The sequence below is a fragment of the Tribolium castaneum genome, chromosome 8 (genome assembly GCF_031307605.1).
Source record: "Tribolium castaneum strain GA2 chromosome 8, icTriCast1.1, whole genome shotgun sequence".
In the NCBI taxonomy this organism is placed as follows: Eukaryota; Metazoa; Arthropoda; class Insecta; order Coleoptera; family Tenebrionidae; genus Tribolium; species Tribolium castaneum.
In genome coordinates this window covers 11,342,333-11,362,063 of record NC_087401.1, presented here as the reverse complement: position 1 = coordinate 11,362,063, position 19,731 = coordinate 11,342,333, and the positions used below count along the sequence as shown (strand labels likewise).

At 35.8% G+C, this 19,731-nt stretch overlaps 3 protein-coding genes across 4 annotated transcripts; 1 reads left to right on the top strand and 2 right to left on the bottom strand.

The window, feature by feature from the left end:
* Positions 1 to 279: 279 nt before the first annotated feature.
* On the bottom strand, positions 280 to 6,918 carry LOC103313771 (dynein axonemal intermediate chain 7). 2 transcript variants are annotated; one of them, XM_015982284.2, is made up of 12 exons: positions 5,302 to 6,918; positions 4,862 to 5,251; positions 4,397 to 4,813; positions 2,239 to 2,513; positions 2,023 to 2,189; positions 1,755 to 1,970; positions 1,537 to 1,701; positions 1,329 to 1,485; positions 1,074 to 1,289; positions 876 to 1,029; positions 504 to 827; positions 280 to 456 (listed from the first exon to the last, which is right to left on the bottom strand). In XM_015982284.2, exons 1-12 carry the CDS (start codon positions 6,349 to 6,351, stop codon positions 319 to 321), a joined length of 3,669 nt encoding a protein of 1,222 aa, XP_015837770.1. In that variant the 5' UTR covers positions 6,352 to 6,918; the 3' UTR covers positions 280 to 318. The 2 variants fall into 2 exon arrangements, with proteins under 2 accessions (XP_015837770.1, XP_015837771.1); XM_015982285.2 differs by having other exon boundaries at positions 882 to 1,029.
* LOC656115 (uncharacterized protein) lies at positions 6,702 to 11,110 on the top strand. The gene is made up of 4 exons (XM_962664.4): positions 6,702 to 6,899; positions 6,946 to 7,453; positions 10,612 to 10,807; positions 10,858 to 11,110. The coding sequence occupies exons 1-4, from the start codon at positions 6,702 to 6,704 to the stop codon at positions 11,108 to 11,110; spliced, it is 1,155 nt and encodes a 384-aa protein (XP_967757.2).
* Positions 10,611 to 19,684, bottom strand: LOC656201 (TAR DNA-binding protein 43). The gene is made up of 7 exons (XM_962744.5): positions 19,178 to 19,684; positions 17,518 to 17,687; positions 17,325 to 17,465; positions 16,839 to 17,271; positions 13,341 to 13,547; positions 12,531 to 12,678; positions 10,611 to 11,671 (listed from the first exon to the last, which is right to left on the bottom strand). Exons 1-7 carry the CDS (start codon positions 19,419 to 19,421, stop codon positions 11,320 to 11,322), a joined length of 1,695 nt encoding a protein of 564 aa, XP_967837.2. The 5' UTR covers positions 19,422 to 19,684; the 3' UTR covers positions 10,611 to 11,319.
* Between the last annotated feature and the right edge of the window lie 47 nt (positions 19,685 to 19,731).

The window sequence follows — 19,731 nt, the reverse complement described above, 5'->3', positions numbered from 1 at the left end:
TATATTAAGTACTGTAAGTCTGTAAGTGGATATTAAGGTCTTTAAAACATGAGTGATTTTTCGAGCACAACGGTGTAGCCGGAGTGCTCGAAATAGAGCATGTGTTTTAAAGACCATTACTCACGAATACTTTACGTTATTTTTTTATAGGTACTCTTCGAAATCATAAATACTGATTAATAATATTAGAAAAATTGGAAATGATGTAATGTGAGATCAGTTTAGTAAAATTCAATTCATGAGCGCACCTCCCATAACCATGAAATAAAACAACATACACTTTATTTAATTTATATATTTGCACCCATTAAAGTGAAATTACGAGAAACTCGCCACTCGAGTAGCCACCAGCAGTTCGTACAATGCAAAAGTCAATTCTTTCGACGCCTTAATAACTTTATTTTTCACGGCCATGCTGGACGTCCCTTTCATCAAATGATACAAATCGGGGTAAAACTGCAAAAAAGAGACACTCTCAACCCGTTTCGGCCCTTTCAAGTCACCTTCATGTTTTCGATCCCTTCCTCAGTAAAAGTCTGGCTAACTTCAGTGCAGTCAACAAACATCGCAGTCAGTGGCGTAACATGAAGCATTGAGTGATTTTTCTGTTTCGTTTTTTCAACATTATATTCCCTCATTTGGAGAACAATGCCTCTGCGACCCGCCGCCATGTTCCAGCGCGACCACGCAAAGTTAAAACAGACACTTAAGAGGGCCATGTCAAAATACAAGTGTTTCTCCATCGGCCAATGTTTCTCACACGTATTTTCAATGTAACAAAAAGCGTCAAACGCGGGAAAGACATCAACTCCCGCGCTTTGCAACATCTGTGAAACGTGACAGTGTTACCAACTGCCACACCCACCCGAACTTACCCGAACCAACTTCGGCAGCGGGAAATAAGTCCCGACAATGTCCTGCAACGCGTTATTCGGACTGTTCTGCAATTGCGACAGCGCAATCAAGCCGTCTTTGACATTAAACTCGACCATTAAAATAGCAGCGGTGATTTGTACCGAAATGGTGCCACTACAAAAATACTAAAATCCCTCATACAACCCCAACTTACTTACTTAGCTTCTGGCCGGATTTCCCACGCTTGATACGGCAGGTTGGCATACCTGTAAACAGCCAACGCAAAAGTCCCACCCTTACGCGTCCTGAACGTCAATTGGCCCTTTTCTTCATTATGCTTCAAATCGTGGACTTCGCTCTTCGTCCAAACTCGGCGTTCGTCGTCCCAGTAACACACCATTGGTAGTTCGAGAAAAATCACGTGATCGGGCCAACTAAACAAACGTCACGACACTCCTACCAACATTACTTACGTCAAAGTCACGAAAATGAGTTTATCGAGTTCTTCCTCTTGTCTCTTCATGTCTTCTTCGATTTCTTCGGGGGCTTTGCGCACGCCTGGCGGCGGGGGCAAAGGGGGGTTATAATCCAAGTAAAGGTCGACGTATTCCAGCTGTTTGGGGAGATATACTACAAAGCATGTTCAAAGTTGGCACAACTGTGCAATTGTTTTTAACTTGCAAGGGGTCAAGTTCAAGTCAAGCGTGACGAAATCTTGAGGCTGGGGCGGCTGTTTGAGTAAATTGAGGGAATAAACGCCACCTATGATGCTAAACTTGCGCAAATTGATAACGTCATCGGTGACACTTTTGAGGAGGTTTGTCCGCGTTTCACTATAGAGGGCGTCTGGAATTTCGTTACGTCACGTGATTAATAATGGCGGCTGGAGGGGAGGTCACCTTCGCTCGCAATGACATATTCGCTCGCAGTGGGCTCCAGTTTCCGGTATGGTACAACCGGGATTTCGTCTTCCGGTCCGAAAATGGGCTCTTCCGGTTGTACCACCGGTTGGTCCTCCTCTCCGGGCGGAGGGGGCGGTGGTTCTTTCCTTACCCGATGTTTAAACTTGTAGAGTAATTTCTCCCACCATTCTAGTTTCATGGCGTCGTACAAGTCTATAACTAGGATTTCAAAGCCGACTGTTATAAATAACAATCACACTTGTACCAATATCATAGCGTTCTGGTACTTCCGGTTTCTGATAGGTGTCACACAAGTCGCTCAAATGGTCGTATTTGACGTAAAGCGTCCGCACTGCCATTTTGTCACCGTCAATCGAGACCGGAAATTGCACTTCCATTTTCATTTCGGGGAAATTGACTTCAATTCGCGGCCTAAAATTTGACAGTCAGGAGGCAAGATGGCGGAAGTTAGGGGAAGTACTTGGGTGGCCGTCTCGGATTGGGTAGTGGGGTCGGAAGTTGGACCCTTAGCCACAAACAAAGAACGATGTTGTCGTCTTGGTACTTGTAATCAGCCGTTGGGATGTCAATTCGGTGCAAATTTCGCTCAATGTCGCGCAAAAGTCGATACGTGGCAACGTCGAGACTTTTGGCTTGTTGTTGCCGGAAGAGTAACCGCACCCACTTCCAGTTGTCGATCACTGATTGGTCGGTTTCTTCCGCCGTGTCGATCAAGTCGTCCAATTCGTTCAAAAGCTGGTGACCAAAGGTTAATCAAGAGCGGTTTATTGAATTAAATCATGCTACCAAGATGTGGCGCCACGTGCGCTATCTTTACAGATTTCTGTAAATTTAGGGTAAGGGCACGGTCCTGTGTAGGAACTACTCTTGTCATCTTTTAGTTGTGTGATTTCAAGGAAAATCCAAGATATTAAGTAACCTTTGGTGCGCAATAATAAAGGTTTCAATTATAATTGTTCCGTTTCAAGTTCGAATTATTCAGCTAGGTGTTTTGTTCTTGTTCTTTTCTTATTTAGATTTGTTTATCGTTTCTTGGTATAATTTATTTCTAAAGTAAACTGAAGTACTTTATTAAAGTCCTTATTTAGTTCTTTAATTTTTTTCCAAATTACAAGATAATGTTAAATGGCCGATTTTTTTTACGATTAGGAAGTCGCCATTTCAATTTAAAAAGTGAAAATCAAATACATTTATTCCTTTTAGTGAGTATTTTAATTAATTGTATTTTTTTTTCTTTATAGTATTTAGAACACTAACAAAATTTTGTAATGAGGATGTTTCCATTTTTTTGAAATTAATACCATTAATAGTCGTCGTAATTGTAAAACTAATGGTGCTTTTCATTTTTTATATTCGCAAAAATAAAAAAGTTATGAAACCTCAAAGTTGGAAAATTCGATTCTTTAAAGGGCTATATCTGGTTAAAATTAACATGTTTCCAAAATTACTTCCTCAATTTTTTCCATTTAGCTATTTATTGCACTCCTATATCTTTTATGAATGTTTAATGAACTATTAGCCCTAAATAAAATAAATAAAATTTAGTAATCTCACGTTATAAAACCGTCTGATATCAAAAAATGAGAACATTACAACTTTAAAAAACAAGAAAATCGTAATTTCATATGTTTGAAAACTCTAGGTTTATAATTATAAACCACATCTACTTTTTCATCGAACCTATCTTCAAAAGCAGTGACAAATTAAGAAATTGTATATCTGTTTATGCAAGAGTCGATATCTTTAATAAGAAGTCGTTTGTAGAACACTTATCTTTTTACATATTTTTTGTACAAAACATTTTGCAAGCATCGCTTGTTCTACAAATCATAAAAATTTCCATTAGTTAATATTTTTAATTTTTTTAAATAAAATAATATTTTATTAATATAAATATTTCTTATTAATTAATATTTGTTATTTATAAGAAATTGTAGAAGAAATCTGAAAAAATTCAAAGGCATACAGAAAGAAAAAAGCAAAAAAAAGTGCAAACGCTGTTTTTTGTATGATTATTAAAATGGATTATTATTATTATTATTAATTTTTAGTGATTAATTACAGTATCAAAGCGGCAGACAAAAAAGCTTATATTTTTGTTATTTTTAAAGCTATCAAATTAATTTTTTTTGATTTGAGTACTATTATGTTGAAAATAAATAATAACATTTTGAAAAATTGGGAAGAAAATCGTGTAATAAATCATTTGCTGCCAATTTTACTTCAACATACTACCAAGATATGGCGCCACAATCGAAATTTTGACGACCAGTGAATACGCGTTACTTGATTTTCTGTTACTACCGTATTCTATGCTAGAATACTTCCTGTTTTAATATTCATTCCTCGTCCCTTTTTGAATTATAATCTATCATATATTTATCAAAATAACTTAAAACTGTTAACTCTAGGCTTCAGAAAAAATCATGACAGTCGAGAATTACATAAAAACAAGTTATGTATGACTTAATTCCGCTTCTACTCATAAACAAATAAAAAACTCAAACCAGATATATAAGATGTAACTTTTTGACAAAAACGTAATACAAGTTATTACGATTGATATATATTTTTTTTTAATTTTTATTTATGCTAGAGAAACAAATCGCCTCACTCACTTCTAACATGTCCACGGTGCGTTTCGCCGCCTCCTCCATTGTCGTTTGTTCGATGACATTTTCCCACAAGTGCAGAAAAGTGTTCATTTGGTCACACTTGGCCGGGTTCGGGAGGCGTCCACAGTTGACATAAAACTCCCAATCTTCTTGTACCTTCGCATCGTGCCTCAATTTCTTGTTATAACGCACAACGTCGTTGATATATTGTAGAGCGACTTCTAACTGCTCCATTCTGATTTGTTGTTCAAAAGTTTCCCGTTTCTCCTTCTCGATGGCAGCTTTGCGTTCTTCTTCCAACCGTATTCGTTCGAGTTCAGCCGCTCGTGCTGCTTCCTCCTCTGCTGATATTTTTGCTTTCTCGGCTGCTTCTGCCGCAAGACGGGCCTTTTCCTTCTTCGAGAGTTTCTTCTTAGGGCCCTGAAACAAAGTGTCACTAGTAGTAAGTCAGGGTTGGTGCCCGGACACCTTCTTCTTCTTTTTCTTCTTTTTTGGCTTGGCTTCGGTTTCGGTGGTTGCAGCTTCGCTTTCTTCACCACTTGCTTCCAGTTCGGCTAAATACTTCAATCGAGCGATTTCGGCCAAAACGTCGTCTTGGGGCTCAATGGCCACTTCTTCTTCCTCAGGCTCGACTTTCTTCTTTTTGCCCTTTTTGCCTTTCTTCTTTTTTTTCTCTTTCGGTTCTTCCTCTTCACCCACTTCCATTTGGACTTTTTTACCTTTCTTCTTCCCTTTGCCTTTCTTCACTTTTGGTTTGAAGCGACTCGACGATTTTGCGAGTACTGATTCTTCAATTATGTCCTCATACGAATAATCCGAATCTTCCTCTGACTCATCATCTACAAGAGTCCACTGGGACTAAACCCAAAATTAGTACTTTGTTAGGCAGAAAATTGTGTGTTTTTTACGGAGGTTCGGCGTTCCGACGATTTACTCCGTGACAAAATTGCTGACAAAGACTTTCCAATTAATTGTGATCCCGAACTTTTGACCTTCCTCAAACTTGCAGAAGATTTCTTATCTTTCTTCCTCAAACTAACTTCGGAAGCAGTGGGCAAATGCTTGCCTCCCTCTTGTGTTAACATTGTAGCCGATGGAACTGAAGCAGTTCTCTTCATTTTTTTACCCTTCGCTTTCTTCTTTTTGTGGGCAATGGCGGCCGCCGAAATGGAAACAGTTGGTTTGATATTTTCTCGCGATTCTTCACTCTTCTTCAATTTCTTCTTTTTCTTCCCCGTGACACTCATTTGAGACGTGGACGTACTCTTTTTACCTTTCTTCTTCTTCTTCTTTTTTCCATCTCCGACACCAATCGAAGAAGTTGAACGACCTTTCTTCTTTTTTTTTTCGTCGCCAACACTGATCGTGGAAGTTGAGCGACCTTTCTTCGCCTTCTTCTCTTTCTTTGATTCTTCTTCATCGGTGGAGACAGCAGAAGCGGACTTGTCTATTCTGACTTTACTTTCTCTCAAGGCTGATGCTTCAGTGATGGAAACTGCTTTAATAACTAACGGTAATTTATCAACCTCTTCAGTTTCTTCAGCCGGTTGTTGTTGTTCAACGGTTTGAACATCGTCTTTGCCTTTCTTCCCTTTTTTCTTCTTGCCTTTTTTCCCAACACTTGTTTCTGAAGTGCTTTTCTTCTCTTTTTTGCCTTTCTTTTTCCCTACACTTATCTCAGAAGTGCCTTTCTTCCCTTTTGACACTTTCCTAGACGAAGCTCTCTTTATATCAGGTTTCGAAGCATCAGCTTCAAGTTCTTCAAAATCTGGGACAGTTTCAGGTTGTTCTTCTTTCTGCTGCGGTTCGTCAGGTGGTTCGGCTTGTTCTTCATTTACTGGTTGTTTTTCTTCAATTATTTGATCTTCACTTTTCTCAACTGCAACTTGTTCTAAACCTGGCTCAGAAGTGGCTGCGGTTGTTTCTAATTTTTTGTTTTTGGCTTTTCCTTTCGCCATTTTTGTGATAAAGATAAATTTTTATGAATTGTCACAATGACAAGCCAAAAAATTTGGTTCCGCAGTTAGCCCAAATTACAAAACCTCTCTCTAATGGCATTTTGACGGTGCAATAACTTTCTTTAATCAATTGTTTCAAGCAAAGACCGCTCTAGTTTTCTGCCAACTCATGTGTACATAATGAAGATTACCATATCCGCTCTTAATGAGTTGTTTGTCGAAGTCTGCTTTAGTCATATTTTTTCTACCATCGAACTCACTCGAAAATTAGTCCCTTATTGTATGCTAATCGAGGTCCGGGTCAACGCCGACTTCGATACAGCTAAATCAGTTCAAAAGACGCACTCGAAATGGCCGAACTTCCAACAATCACCGAATTTTTCCGCGGAAAAAATATTTTCATAACGGGCGGAAGCGGCTTTATCGGGAAAGTCCTAGTGGAAAAGTTGCTACGATCATGCCCCGATTTGGCCAACATTTACTTACTCATGCGGGAGAAAAAAGGGAAAAATTTGGAGGAAAGAATCAAACTCATAACAGACCTGCCGGTAAGTCACTAAAGTAACAAAAAAATTAAGCAACTAATTCTAACAGCTTTTTGACCAAATCAAATCGAAAAACCCGAAAATTTTGGACAAAATCAAAATCATCAATGGTGACGTTACTCGGCTGGGCCTCGGCCTCACTCCCGCCGATCGCCAATTATTCGTCCACAACATCAATATTATCTTCCACGGAGCGGCCTCTGTGCGTTTTGATGACGCTCTCAGCGATGCTGTTTTGTTAAATACGAGGGGCACCCGTGAAGTCGTCAATCTTGCGTTGGCCATGAAAAATCTACTCACTTTCGTCCACATCTCGACGACTTATTGCAACACAGATCGCAAAGTGATTGGCGAACAGCTGTACCCAGCCCACGCTGATTGGCGGAAAACAATTGAAATTGCGGAAAGTGTTGACAGACACGCTTTGAATATCTTGACAGAAAAATACATACATCCTTTGCCCAACACTTACACTTTTACGAAATCGTTGGCCGAACATGTGGTCTATGACCTGTGCAAGGGGAAAATACCGGCGGTGATTTTTCGACCTTCGATTGGTGAGTTGGGATACATTCTTTTCTGTGTCTACTGTACGTAACGATTTTACGAAATAATTGAAAATCATTTTCTTGCGTAATTTATAATTGCTTTACGCTTCTTTTATTAATGAAAGCAAAATTGCTTTTGTCTGCTGACCAAATGTTTTAATAATTTTTTATTTCACTGTGAATTGTGGACTCAAAAAAGTTTAAGCAATTTAATTGTTTTCACAAGAAAATATCGTAGGGTTAAACACAAAATTAAATAATGGGTTAACGTCCTCATTTTAATTGTGCAACGCTTCAATTGTTTGCAATGTGGCAATGTGATTAATCGAAAATCATTGTTTCGAAAATTAAGTCGTAATTCAAATTTTTCAAATGTGAATAATTTGAATTTGATCAAATCTAGGAAATGGAAAAAATGTCATTGTTGTTGTTTTTTCAATATTAGAACAGTCGTTTATAGCTTTTTCGTGCCATCTCTTAATAAAACCAAATATACAGGGTGTAACAGGAAAAAATACTAAAGTTTTAGTTGCCTTGGAACAAAACAACAAATGAAAATGGTAACCAAAATTTACTTTTTTCTGTTTGGTGCCTTTGATGACAAAAATTGTCTAAGGTGCAACCAAATGTTATCATAATTTATAAAAAACACATAAGTCTTATAACGTTATAAATTAAAAAAACGAAAGAAACTTAAAAAAAGGTGCACCCTTGATATTTTTTCATGTATTAACATTTGTTTCACAATCTTTTCGTTAAACAATTTAATAATCAAGCTTTGTTTAGTCTTAGATTCTCAAAAAAAAATTGTTACAGCCAAGACTAAAGCGATTTACAAAGTGAGTCGGCTAAAAGTATACAGGGTGTTTCACATAATCACGTAATTTTACGAGGCCTGCGTCTATAAAATGCACATACAATACATATTCCGATGCGAATTCGATTACAAATTCCAAAAATTAAATAATGAAATATGTATTTTTTGTATCTATTATCTGTTTCAAAACTATAAAAAAGCCAACGTCGCATTTTACCGAATTATTTTTTCAAATAAAATTGATAGTTTTGATTGATCTCTCATTGAAAGTATAAATTACATTAGCTATTTTTACTATACCTCAAAAATTAATAATCACAAAGAATTTAGCGTCTGCTATTAATTTTTTTTTCTCTAATTATGTGTATTTTTCTAGAATATTTTTAAATTCATATTTTAAGTAACTACAAATGATTATTATTTTTTGCGTTGTCATTTTAAATTAAGTAATGTTTAAATGTTGATTTGTGCAATAATCCGTAAAAAAATGTCAAAAAATAATAATTAAGTAGAAATAAAAAATTCAAATACACTAGCAAAAATTTTATTAAGAATATTTTTAATTTTAAAGACACTAATATTTTTTATAACTAATTATATTAATAATTATTAATATTAATTTGAAGGATGGAAAAATTTTGAAAAAATTGAGATGCAGAGAACATAAAAATGGACAATAATATACAGTCACGATCAAAAAGAATGACACCTTTAAACCACAGCCACAAATCTTTTCGATATAATGCGGTTAATGTGGACGTTTGGCTAGTTTATAAACTGGCTGGATATTTTGTAAACTAGCTAGCAGTTTGTAAACTAACTTTTTTTTTTAATTTATGACCTAAAAGATTTTAGTCGGCTATCAATTTTTGAGATATAGTAAAAATGCTCGCACAGTTCAACCTGTATAACTGGCAAGTTTTTGTTGCATAAAATAAAATAATAGTTTGAAAAATGAATTATTAAAATAGATTAGAGTCAAATTTAATGAAATTCTCGAAAAAAATTGCAATTACAATAAAAAAAACACAAAAGATAAAAATATTCTTTGTAAAATTTAGTGAGAAACCATTTTCAATATTTATTTGAGAGTCGAAAAGTGCACCATTTCCTAGCAAAACTTTTTCTCACTTAAATAAATATAAATTAATCACTGAAACCAGCCAGGAAAACCGATTTTTTCAATTTCATTGCACAAACAGCTATTTCAATTTGGTTCCTGACTAGAAAAATTGTCTAGAAACGGAACCAAAAAACATACACCACAAGCAAAATTTGGTGTTAAAAACATTATGAGTACGATTTCTTTTACGGATTACAGAACAGTTTCAAAAAATGCATATTTCAGTTTGATAACAGCCCAAAAATAAATACATGCACGCTTTTGGCTTTTTTCTTCCTGTTTTAATACTCATTTATTAATTTATTTATTACTCAATTTATTTAATTTTTTTACATATTTTTGTAAAAAACATTTTGCAAGCATCGCTTCTTCTAGGAATCATAAAAACTTCCATTAGTTAATATTTTTATTTTTTTTTTAATAAAATAATATTTTATTAATATAAATATTTCTCATTAATTAATATTCATTATTTATAAGAAATTGTAGAAAAAATCTGAAAAAAATTCGAAGGCACACAGAAAGAAATAAAGCAAAAAAAAATCGCAAACGCTGATTTTTGTGTGATTATTAAAATGGATTATTATTAATTATTAGTGATTTATTACAGTATCAAACCGGCAGACAAAAAAGCCTATATTTTTGTTATTTTTAAAGCAATCGAATTAATATTTTTTATTTGAGTACTATTATGTTGAAAATAAATAATAACATTTTGAAAAATTGGGAAGAAAATCGTGTAATAAATCATTTGCTGCCAATTTTACTTCAACATACTACCAAGATATGGCGCCACAATCGAAATTTTGACGACCAATGAATACGCGTTACTTGATTTTCTGTAACTACTGTATTCTATGCTAGAATACTTCCTGTTTTAATATTCATTCCTCAGCCCTTTTTGAATTATAATCTATCATATATTTATCAAAATAACTTAAAACTGTTAACTCTAGGCTTCAGAAAAAATCATGACAGTCGAGAATTACATAAAAACAAGTTATGTATGACTTAATTCCGCTTCTACTTATAAACAAATAAAAAACACAAACCAGATATGTCACTAAGATGTAACTTTTCGACAAAAACTTAATACGAGTTATTACAATTGACAATTTTAAATTTTTATTCGTGTGAGAAGTTGTGATACCGTACTTTAATAAAGTCTTCCTCATTTTTTTAAGCGGTGTAATAACGCAACAATAAAAAATCTTCCACCACTTTCAGTCATTTCCACCGCACACGAGCCATTCCCGGGCTGGATTGACAATTTCAACGGCCCGGTGGGCCTGCTGGTGGCCTCCGGCAAAGGCATCGTGCACACCGTTTACAGCGACCCCGACGTAATCGCCGACTACGTCCCAGTGGACATCCTCGCCAAAGCAATGATCATAGCAGCGTGGAAACAGGCCGTCAAGACCAAGTACAGTGATCCAAACCCTCCAAAACCTAAAAACTAACTTACCATCGCAGGTCTCCCGAGCGCCTAAACCCCGTCTTCTACAACGGCAGCAACAACGACGTGCAGCCCATCACCATGGGCGACATGGTCGAGATGGGCAAGGGCATCTGCGAGGACGTGCCCTTCAACGACGTGCTATGGTACCCCTCCGGGTCGGTGAACAAGTGCTACTACGCCTACTTGCTCAAAGTGTACTTCTACCATCTGCTCCCGGCGCTCATCATCGACGGGCTGCTCAAAGTCATGGGCAAGAAACCCATGTAAGTGTGGGGGGTTTTGTTTGGTCGATAATGTTCTGTTGCCAGGTTGGTCAAAATCCAGAGACGGATCTACGTGGCGAACATGGCCCTTCAGTACTTCTCGCGGAATCAGTGGGAGTTCCTCAACGACAAGTCGGTGGAGCTGCAGAAGGACTTGCTTGAGGAGGATTTCGGGAGTTTTCAGTACGGTGAGGACGATGTGGAGCCCTACGATTACTTCGTCAAGGCCACAATAGGAGGCAGGAGGTATCTGTTGAAAGAGGATGATGACAGCTTGGAACAGGCCAAGAGACACTCGAGGAGGATGTGGATCGTGTCTAAAATATTCAGTGTTGTGTGGTACTTAGCCTTGGCCTGGTTGATCTTCGTCAAAGTCGACATCATCTCGGTGATTTTCAACAAGTATCGAGAGTTTTGTGTGTACTTGTTGAGTGAGTAAGGTGGAAATAAAGCACTTTTCGTTTGCAATAATTTATTCAACAATCTTAGTAAAATCTTGAGTTTCCAACGCGCGAGTTCAGTCTTGTGTGCGGCGCTCCACGGCTTCAATACCAATCCCAGGTCCCTAAACAAAACCCCAATTAATGACATGACTCGCCTCCGCCTCGCAAGTGTTAAAGTCGTCCATCATCAGTGTATTTTGTCCAAAAATTTGAATCAAACTTACTCAGTCAGACGTCTTCACATGTCCCACCATTCGTCCCCATTTACTACACTCATTCACCACACTTTTGTTTAAGTCTCTTCATGCAATCTGTCAAGACACAGGGAGAAAGGAACACTACGACGGCGCACACTTGACCTGACCTGACCTGACCCAAGTGCAAGTGGCGCCGTCTCTACGACAGTCAAGGAGTATCGTCTTCAAATTAAATAAAAACAAAACACAGATCATCTGCACTCATATAATATTATCACCTCTTTTACATAATTATCCTTAAAAACCCAGTCAAACACAAGTAAATGTACAGTCACTATCTTTTAAAACTCTTACGATGCGATCGTCGTGATGCACGTGGGGGAATAATCAAAACTGCCAACTCCGGCAAACCACCAACAGAAATTCAATACATTTTCTTTTTCCCTAGACTAATCTACAGTAGGAGCAAAGCTTCCGGAAACGACTTCAACCAGCTAATATACAAAACAAAAGAACCACCTCACACACTTCCGGCATAATAAAACAAATGAGTATATTTTGTGTATAAAATTGACTAGTCCTCGAATTTTCTTCTTCACCTGACGTCATTCACACACAACATTTCCGAAAACTTTTCTCAACATGATGTGCTGAATTATATTATTTGAGAGACACACACTAAGTAAGCAGAGAGAAACGTAATAGAAAAATAAGAATGAAGGAAGGTAAGGGATGAGGAGTGATTGTGATTGGTTGGATTTAAAATTATTTGATTTAGTCGTACTTGAGAAATCCCTTGTTCTCCTGCGCCTGTTGGGGGGGCGGTCGAGGCCATTGGCCGCCATCTTGGTTTTGACCGCCGCCCTGATTTATCCAACTGAGAAAACCAGGATTGCTGCTACCCCCCTGGTTGCTGCCGTTCGGCGTGTTGCCTAAAACACCACTGGGTGACAGGGGCACGGGACTAGACAGATTGACCAGATTGCGATATACAGGCTCCCCAAAAAGCATGAATATAGCTAAATATTTTCAGAACGGTTTAACAAAGCACCTTGAAATTTGGGACACAGTTATAAGTGTTTAAATTCTATCATATGCGATCTTTTTCAATTTTCCATCGTCAATTATTTTCAAAATACAAGACTAACTTGATTTTTTTAAAGACATGAAGCAACAAATTTAATAATATTCAAAAGAACATTTTTTTCCGAATTAAATGATATAACATATAGCTTTATTTTTATTAGAAGGTAAAAAAAAATATTAGTCTTTTTTTTTTTTTTCGATTAAATTAAGGTACACATGTGTTTCGCCATAGAACTAAAATAAAAATATTAAGTATGCCCCTTATTGCCATTAAAAAAAATCAAGTTAGCCTTGTATCCTGAGAACAAATGGAGATAGAAATTTGATAAACATCTGAAACGATAGAATTTATTTACTCTTAAGCACGTACCAAATTTCAATAAGTTTTGATGTATAGTTTTTATAATTTGTACCTGTATCTATATTTTTTGGGGACCTGTATATATTTTTTAAAGAAACGAGCTCGGCTTCGCCTCGCAATCTGCTCACGCACTCTTATGACCCTTACCGCTGTTATTGTTGGGGCCGTTGTTGAAGCCCTGATTGAAATTCGGTTCGGGCTGATTCTGTAAATTACCGATAAGCCCCCAGCCTGCTTGATTCAATGCGGCAGCGACCAGAGCGGGATTCATGGGTAAAGCGCTCAAATTCAAACCCAAACCCAATGGATTACAGCTTTGTTGGTTACTACCTTGCTGACCTTGACCGGTTATACCTATAACGGGGAACACATCGCAACACATTCATCGATTTCCAAGTTTTTTTTACTCATTTTTACTATTAATTACATTCACAACAACTAGAACTAAACAGCAACATTTTTTCTTCACATCAAACCATAACCTACAACCATTCGGACACGTGAAACATTTCGGAATTGTACAATATATATAGGGCATTCCAAGTTTTAAAGCCGGTTGAAAAATATAGATTTTTTGGTGGGTAATAAAACTTGAAGCACCCTGTATGGAGAAAGGAAATAAATAAAACTCACCGTGCGGGAACGACTAGATCTTGTTAGTCGGGAGTTTGGGAGAGGAGTTCACAAAGGAGGCCGGGGTCAAAAACTTAACTAAACGAGCGTAACGAGTGACACAAACTTAAATAATCCCAGGATAATCTGACCCAGGCAAAAATCTGACTTGGACACATTTTGGCTTAAAATAACATTTTTTGACCCCTCTAGGGCGAAAAAATGGCACGATGTTATAAAAAAATTGGTTTTGAATTCAGTTTTAGACAATATTTTTTTTTTAATGGGCAGAAATCACTGCACTACTACTGTAGGGCCTTTAACTATTTTCAATGTTTACAAAAAAATATTTATTTAGTTATCGAAGTTAAATATAAATTAAAAATATTGAATTTACTGAACATAACATTATCAAATTACATGTACATGAATTTCTGCGATAATGTTTTAAAATGACATTTTTATAAGTTTTTAGATAGTACACATTTTTATCTTTTTGGTAAGTATAAAAAAAATCAAAAAAGTTGATAAAATAAAAAGTTTTTTTGTTTATTTTCTGGGTTTAGGTGTCATACTAAATATTTTCATAGAAATTGAAACATATATAAAAAACAATTGCCACGAAAACAAAACAAAATAAGTCAAAAACAAAAAGATAAAATAAGATTTGGAATATTCTGGAAAAAACATGTCCAAAAAATTTTCAAATTTCAATGTATCAACTCAAAAATCTTTAATATCTCTAATATCATCTAAGTGGATTAGGAAAAAATAATAATGATATATTATTGTCAAATTGTCAATTCAATTCTACCGGGTGCTCAAAAATCGGCGCACCAACTCAATGGTGTGTGGTAGAGAATTGCTTATATATAAAGGTAAAAATAGTAAAAAAATTCTTTGTATTAAAATTATTGATAAATAACGAATTTTCAATAAATGAAATGTGGCAACGTTGTCTAACAGTCGTGATCTCAACAGAATTTGATCAACAATAGAAGTAAATTATTTTGAACTGGTTTCCTAGGAAATAATTTCCAGTGTTGGCACATCTACTAATTGTGATTTTTTTGATGAATTTTATTTTTTTTTAATTTAAAAAACTGCTAAAGTCTGATAGTAAATTTAAAAATAATTATTCATTGTTTTATTAGGGAACGATTACTTGGTGTGAAACATAAAAACATTAAAGAATAATAAATACTGGAGAAGTTAACAAAATAAGTTTATAGCTACAGATTTTTTAAAATACGACTCTAGGAATTTTTTCAAGATTTTTCCCGTAATCTACACTTGCTTCTCAACAACGTCCCACTGAGTTGGTGCGCCAGTTTTTGAGCGCCCTGTACATCGCAATAAGTCCAATTTTAGTCATTTTGAAAGCAATAAAGAAACGTTTCCTATAAAATCCTCTTTTTCAAATGTAATAATTAGATTTGCAATAAATTCCTTTATTTAAATGTTATTAAACAATATTGTTAACACCGAAAATTTGTGAAAATTGATTCAGTGCAATGAGATAAGTCAATTAATCGTTTTTTTTTCTGCAAATCTACAAATTAATATTAAACGTAAAGTAATATAAGAAAGTATAAATTAAATCTGGCATGTCATTCTAAGTGTTTTTCATAAATTTTAAGACAATTTTTTTGAAAATGTGATTTTTATTAAACAAAATTATTATAATAATGCTTCGTTCTGACTCTTGGGTTTAAAGGTGTTTGCATTTAAAAATCACAATTAAAAAAAATATACAATGTTATATACACTTTTAATGACTGAAAAAACTACAGTAGCCCATTAACTCCGAAAATTTGTGAAAATTGATTCAGTGCAATGAGATAAGTCTATTAATCGTTTTTTTTTCTGCAAATCTACAAATTAATATTAAACGTAAAGTAATATAAGAAAGTATAAATTAAATCTGGCATGTCATTCTAAGTGTTTTTCATAAATTTTAAGACAATTTTTTTGAAAATGTAATTTTTATTAAACAAAATTATTATAATAATGCTTCGTTCTGACTCTTGGGTTTAAAGGTGTGTGCATTTAAAAATCACAATTAAAAAAAATATACAATGTTATATACACTTTTAATGACTGAAAAAACTACAGTAGCCCATTAACTCCGAAAATTTGTGAAAATTGATTCAGTGCAATGAGATAAGTCTATTAATCGTTTTTTTTTTCTGCAAATATACAAATTAATATTAAACGTAAAGTAACATAAGAAATTATAAATTAAATCTGGCATGTCATTCTAAGTGTTTTTCATAAATTTTAAAGCAATTTTTTTAAAGGTGGTTTTTATTAAACAAAATTATTATAATAATGCTTCGTTCTGACTCTTGGGTTTAAAGGTGTTTGCATTTAAAAACAACAATTAAAAAAAATATACTATGTTTACGTCACTTTTAAAGACTGAAAAAACTGCAGTAGATTATGTATGATTGTCAATATTTTTTTAATTTAAAGGTATTTTATTAAACGTTTAATTGAATTACAAGTATTAAAATTAATTGGTATGACATTTGCCCACATGGAGCAGCTTATAAAATTTTCTTGAAAACAATAGAGTCGGTTTATAGAAGCGTCATTAAATTAATCTGCTATTAAATGCGTGATTAATGTATCACGTGACCAAATTGAACAAATTTAATTAGTCCATTCGCCTTGATAACATTTAAACCGACCCTTAAACCGGTTTATAGAAGCGTCATTAATTTAATCCGCCATTAAATGATCAGATAAACAAATTAAAGCATTGTGATTGGTCTATTCGCGTTGTTTTAACAACGTGTTAAATTTTAATAGAGCTTTCTATAAACCGGATCTTAGAATCACTATTTTCAATTAATTTAAATTGCGGATGAATTTTTAAAATAGGAACTGTGTTTTGTTATATTTTCGCAGAATGATTTTTGACTTTTTATGACCCAATCGACGTAATTATTAGTCCTAGGTCCTAGGGTCAGACTACCCTTAAGTTGCCAACTTGACTTGAAAATCGCAGCCAATTACCCAAAAACTTACCTAAAGCTTGTAAATTGGGCATATCGATATTTCCCCTCGGCCCCTGATTGCTCCAATTGCCCTGATTCGGACCTGGATTGTACCTTTGTTGGTACATCCCAGGCCCATCAGGTCCCGGTCCGCTCCTGTTATTCCCATGATTGGCACCTCGTGGTCCGCCGCCCCCATAACCACCGCCTCGTGTTTCGGATTTGGGGGCGGCGTTTGAAACATGAACTGACACACCCTTGATTATATGATCCTCGCCACAGAGACTTTGGGCCACTTCGGGGTCCAGAAATGTAACAAAACTGAATGCGCGAAACGGTTTCGGGATGAAAACATCGGTGACTTCGCCATATTTGCCGAAATATTCGCGAAGATCGTCGGCGGTTAATTCTTCAGTGCAACGGCCGATGAACACTTTGCAGGGCACTTGTTGGATCAGACCTTCCTGGAAAAATGAGCAGTTATTGCGAGGCGAAGCCGAGCCAAGTAATGATGTACTTTTGAATTGGGTACTTTGACATCACACCATCGACCGTCAATCATATGCCTTTGGGCCAAGACACGCATCTGGGATTCGTACGAGGCGAAGCGAATGAAACCGAAGCCTTTTGATTGGCCGGTTTTGGGGTCTTTCTTCACCTAGAAAAATTCGCATTTTATGCAATTCGTGCTGAAATTCACCACTCATTACTTGAGCCATTAAAACTTCACCGAACGTTTCGAAATATTCGCGTAAATTCTGTTCTGTTGTTTTCCAAGGTAATCCTAACACTATCAAGTCTGTACATCTTAGTTTTGTTTCCATACGTTTCGTTTTCGCAGTTGAATTTTCTAAATTGTCGTCCGATTTCCGTTTGTTTTCTGAAACAGATAACACAAACTTTACGCTTGGCAATAGCTCCACACATCAAATTTTTATCGACTTTTACGAATTTAACTACGTCACTGGAAAGATTTTAAAAATTTAATTTCAGAGAAAAGGAGCAAATATTTTTTGTCATTTAGCAAAATAGATACTGTCGCAGTTAAATGCACTATACAGGGTGCTACATTTTGGTTGTCCGAAAAAGCGATCTCCAAAACTGAGAGGTTTAGAGAAAAACGAGTGACACATTCTCGGGTCCGTTTTTTGAGAGAATAATTTTGGTCAAAACCGCATTTCGCTATCGTCTTTTGTTTTCGACTTATAAACAAAAGTTGGCATTTTAGTAAAATATTAAAAAAATCATATCTTCCTTATTATAAGAGAAACACATTTGAAACAAAGACATTATACAGGCACTTTTTTACAAAGAATTTAATAATGTTATCAACGATTTTTTTTAATCATTCGTTTAGCTGTAATAACATAAACTTGTATTTTTTTAAACGAGAATAATAGTTGGCTGTGACATTTTCGAAATGCTTATTTTTTTCTGAACTCAAAACAATATAAATATAGTTTGATATTTTTATATATTTTCGGTAAAAATATATTTAAATATTTGAAAGTAGTTGGCCATGGAAAAATTATTTCACATAAAAGCTGTGAATAAACTAGAAATTTTGTGAACGGTTTATTAAAGTAAAAAAATGTGAAATTATAAAAATAATCTATGTTAAAGTGCAGATCGTCGCAGATTTTAATAACATAAAAATGTGCAGAAAATTGCAAACGATGTGTCACAGAAAAGGAAAGCTTTAAAACTGTCTTATATCACCTGTTTCGTAAGAAATTGTAAAAGTTGAATTATTTTATAGGGAAAAGTATAGGGTTTATTCCCTGAGTTGATGGCTGAGAATAACCGTTTAAACGTAAAAACAAATACTGTAGTGCTGGGGTGTAAGACTACATAATAAGTTTTTCCAGATTTATTTTTAAATTAAATAAATTTGAAGTGATATGCAACCAACATTGCACACAAGCAGTTTTTATTAATTATTTTCTGTCTCTTTACGTATACATACGATTTTAATGACATATTCGCCAAAAAAGTAGTACTTTACAGACTATTTTTGGTTACTTTACGAAATATTTCGTTGGCTATAGGTATAGAAATTATGTGTGTTCCAGTAAAGTCCACTTGATGAAGTACAGTAGATGTCCTACGTACATATTTGTTTAATTGTCTGCGTCCTAGACTGGGAGCCGCCACTGAATATGTTTAAGAAACTAGGCGTTAATGACATGCTACGCCACTGGAAAGTGAGCTCAAATTCTGACATTACTGACCTTGAAATTCTTTGACAAATGAAACAAACTATACATTATTAATCAAAGCCAATTAATAAAAATCGATTTTCAATTGATACAATTTAGGCAAAAGACAACTTCCTGGGAGTATTCCCACAGATAGCCCCAATCCCCGCACCTTTGGGAAAAACACAGTAGAAAATCTGCGTGCCCCAGCCGATCTCTGGTGGCGGATGCAGCCGCCCCTCGCTCAATCGCACGCCTCTCATCGCTTTCGTCTCGGGATTCCTGTACTTGAGCCCCGAGGAGCCCGGGAACTGTGCCGCCAGAGTGCTCAGAAGCAGAGTTCCGTCATCTTCGGTGGGCAACTCGATGGGCTCCTCGCCCTCGTCCTCGGCCACTTGGAGGTACTCCACCGACATTCTCACTCACGCACCCTCACACAGACACACAATTTAAGCGTATTTGTAAATACGCTTGCACGCACTTGTCACTAAAATAAAATGGCAGCCGATGCAGATGCGTATTTGTTTTTTGACGTATTTCCGGTTTCTCGCACACTGGATGCGACCCAAAACGCGGCCCGGGGGGCGGCTAACGGGGGCGGTGAGTCAATAATGCACCCATTTCGATTTAATGACGGGTTATGGGGCGATTTCGGGACGAAATCGGCGAATTAGCGGTTTTGAATGACGGGTGACAGATGACACAAACGGGCGCCAAATTTAAGTT

Coding starts and splice junctions, on each gene's coding strand:
- LOC103313771 (XM_015982284.2), bottom strand. CDS start 6,351: ATGGCGAAAGGAAAAGCCAAAAACAAAAAATTAGAAACAACCGCAGCC. Junction 828..875: donor CGCTGCCGAAGTTGGTTCGG/GTAAGTTCGGGT, acceptor CACGTTTCACAG/ATGTTGCAAAGCGCGGGAGT. Junction 457..503: donor AAGGGATCGAAAACATGAAG/GTGACTTGAAAG, acceptor TCTTTTTTGCAG/TTTTACCCCGATTTGTATCA.
- LOC656115 (XM_962664.4), top strand. CDS start 6,702: ATGGCCGAACTTCCAACAATCACCGAATTTTTCCGCGGAAAAAATATT. Junction 7,454..10,611: donor GATTTTTCGACCTTCGATTG/GTGAGTTGGGAT, acceptor CACCACTTTCAG/TCATTTCCACCGCACACGAG. Junction 10,808..10,857: donor AAACAGGCCGTCAAGACCAA/GTACAGTGATCC, acceptor TTACCATCGCAG/GTCTCCCGAGCGCCTAAACC.
- LOC656201 (XM_962744.5), bottom strand. CDS start 19,421: ATGTCGGTGGAGTACCTCCAAGTGGCCGAGGACGAGGGCGAGGAGCCC. Junction 13,548..16,838: donor GCCCAATTTACAAGCTTTAG/GTAAGTTTTTGG, acceptor TCCCCGTTATAG/GTATAACCGGTCAAGGTCAG. Junction 11,672..12,530: donor GAGAACAAGGGATTTCTCAA/GTACGACTAAAT, acceptor GGTTTTGTTTAG/GGACCTGGGATTGGTATTGA.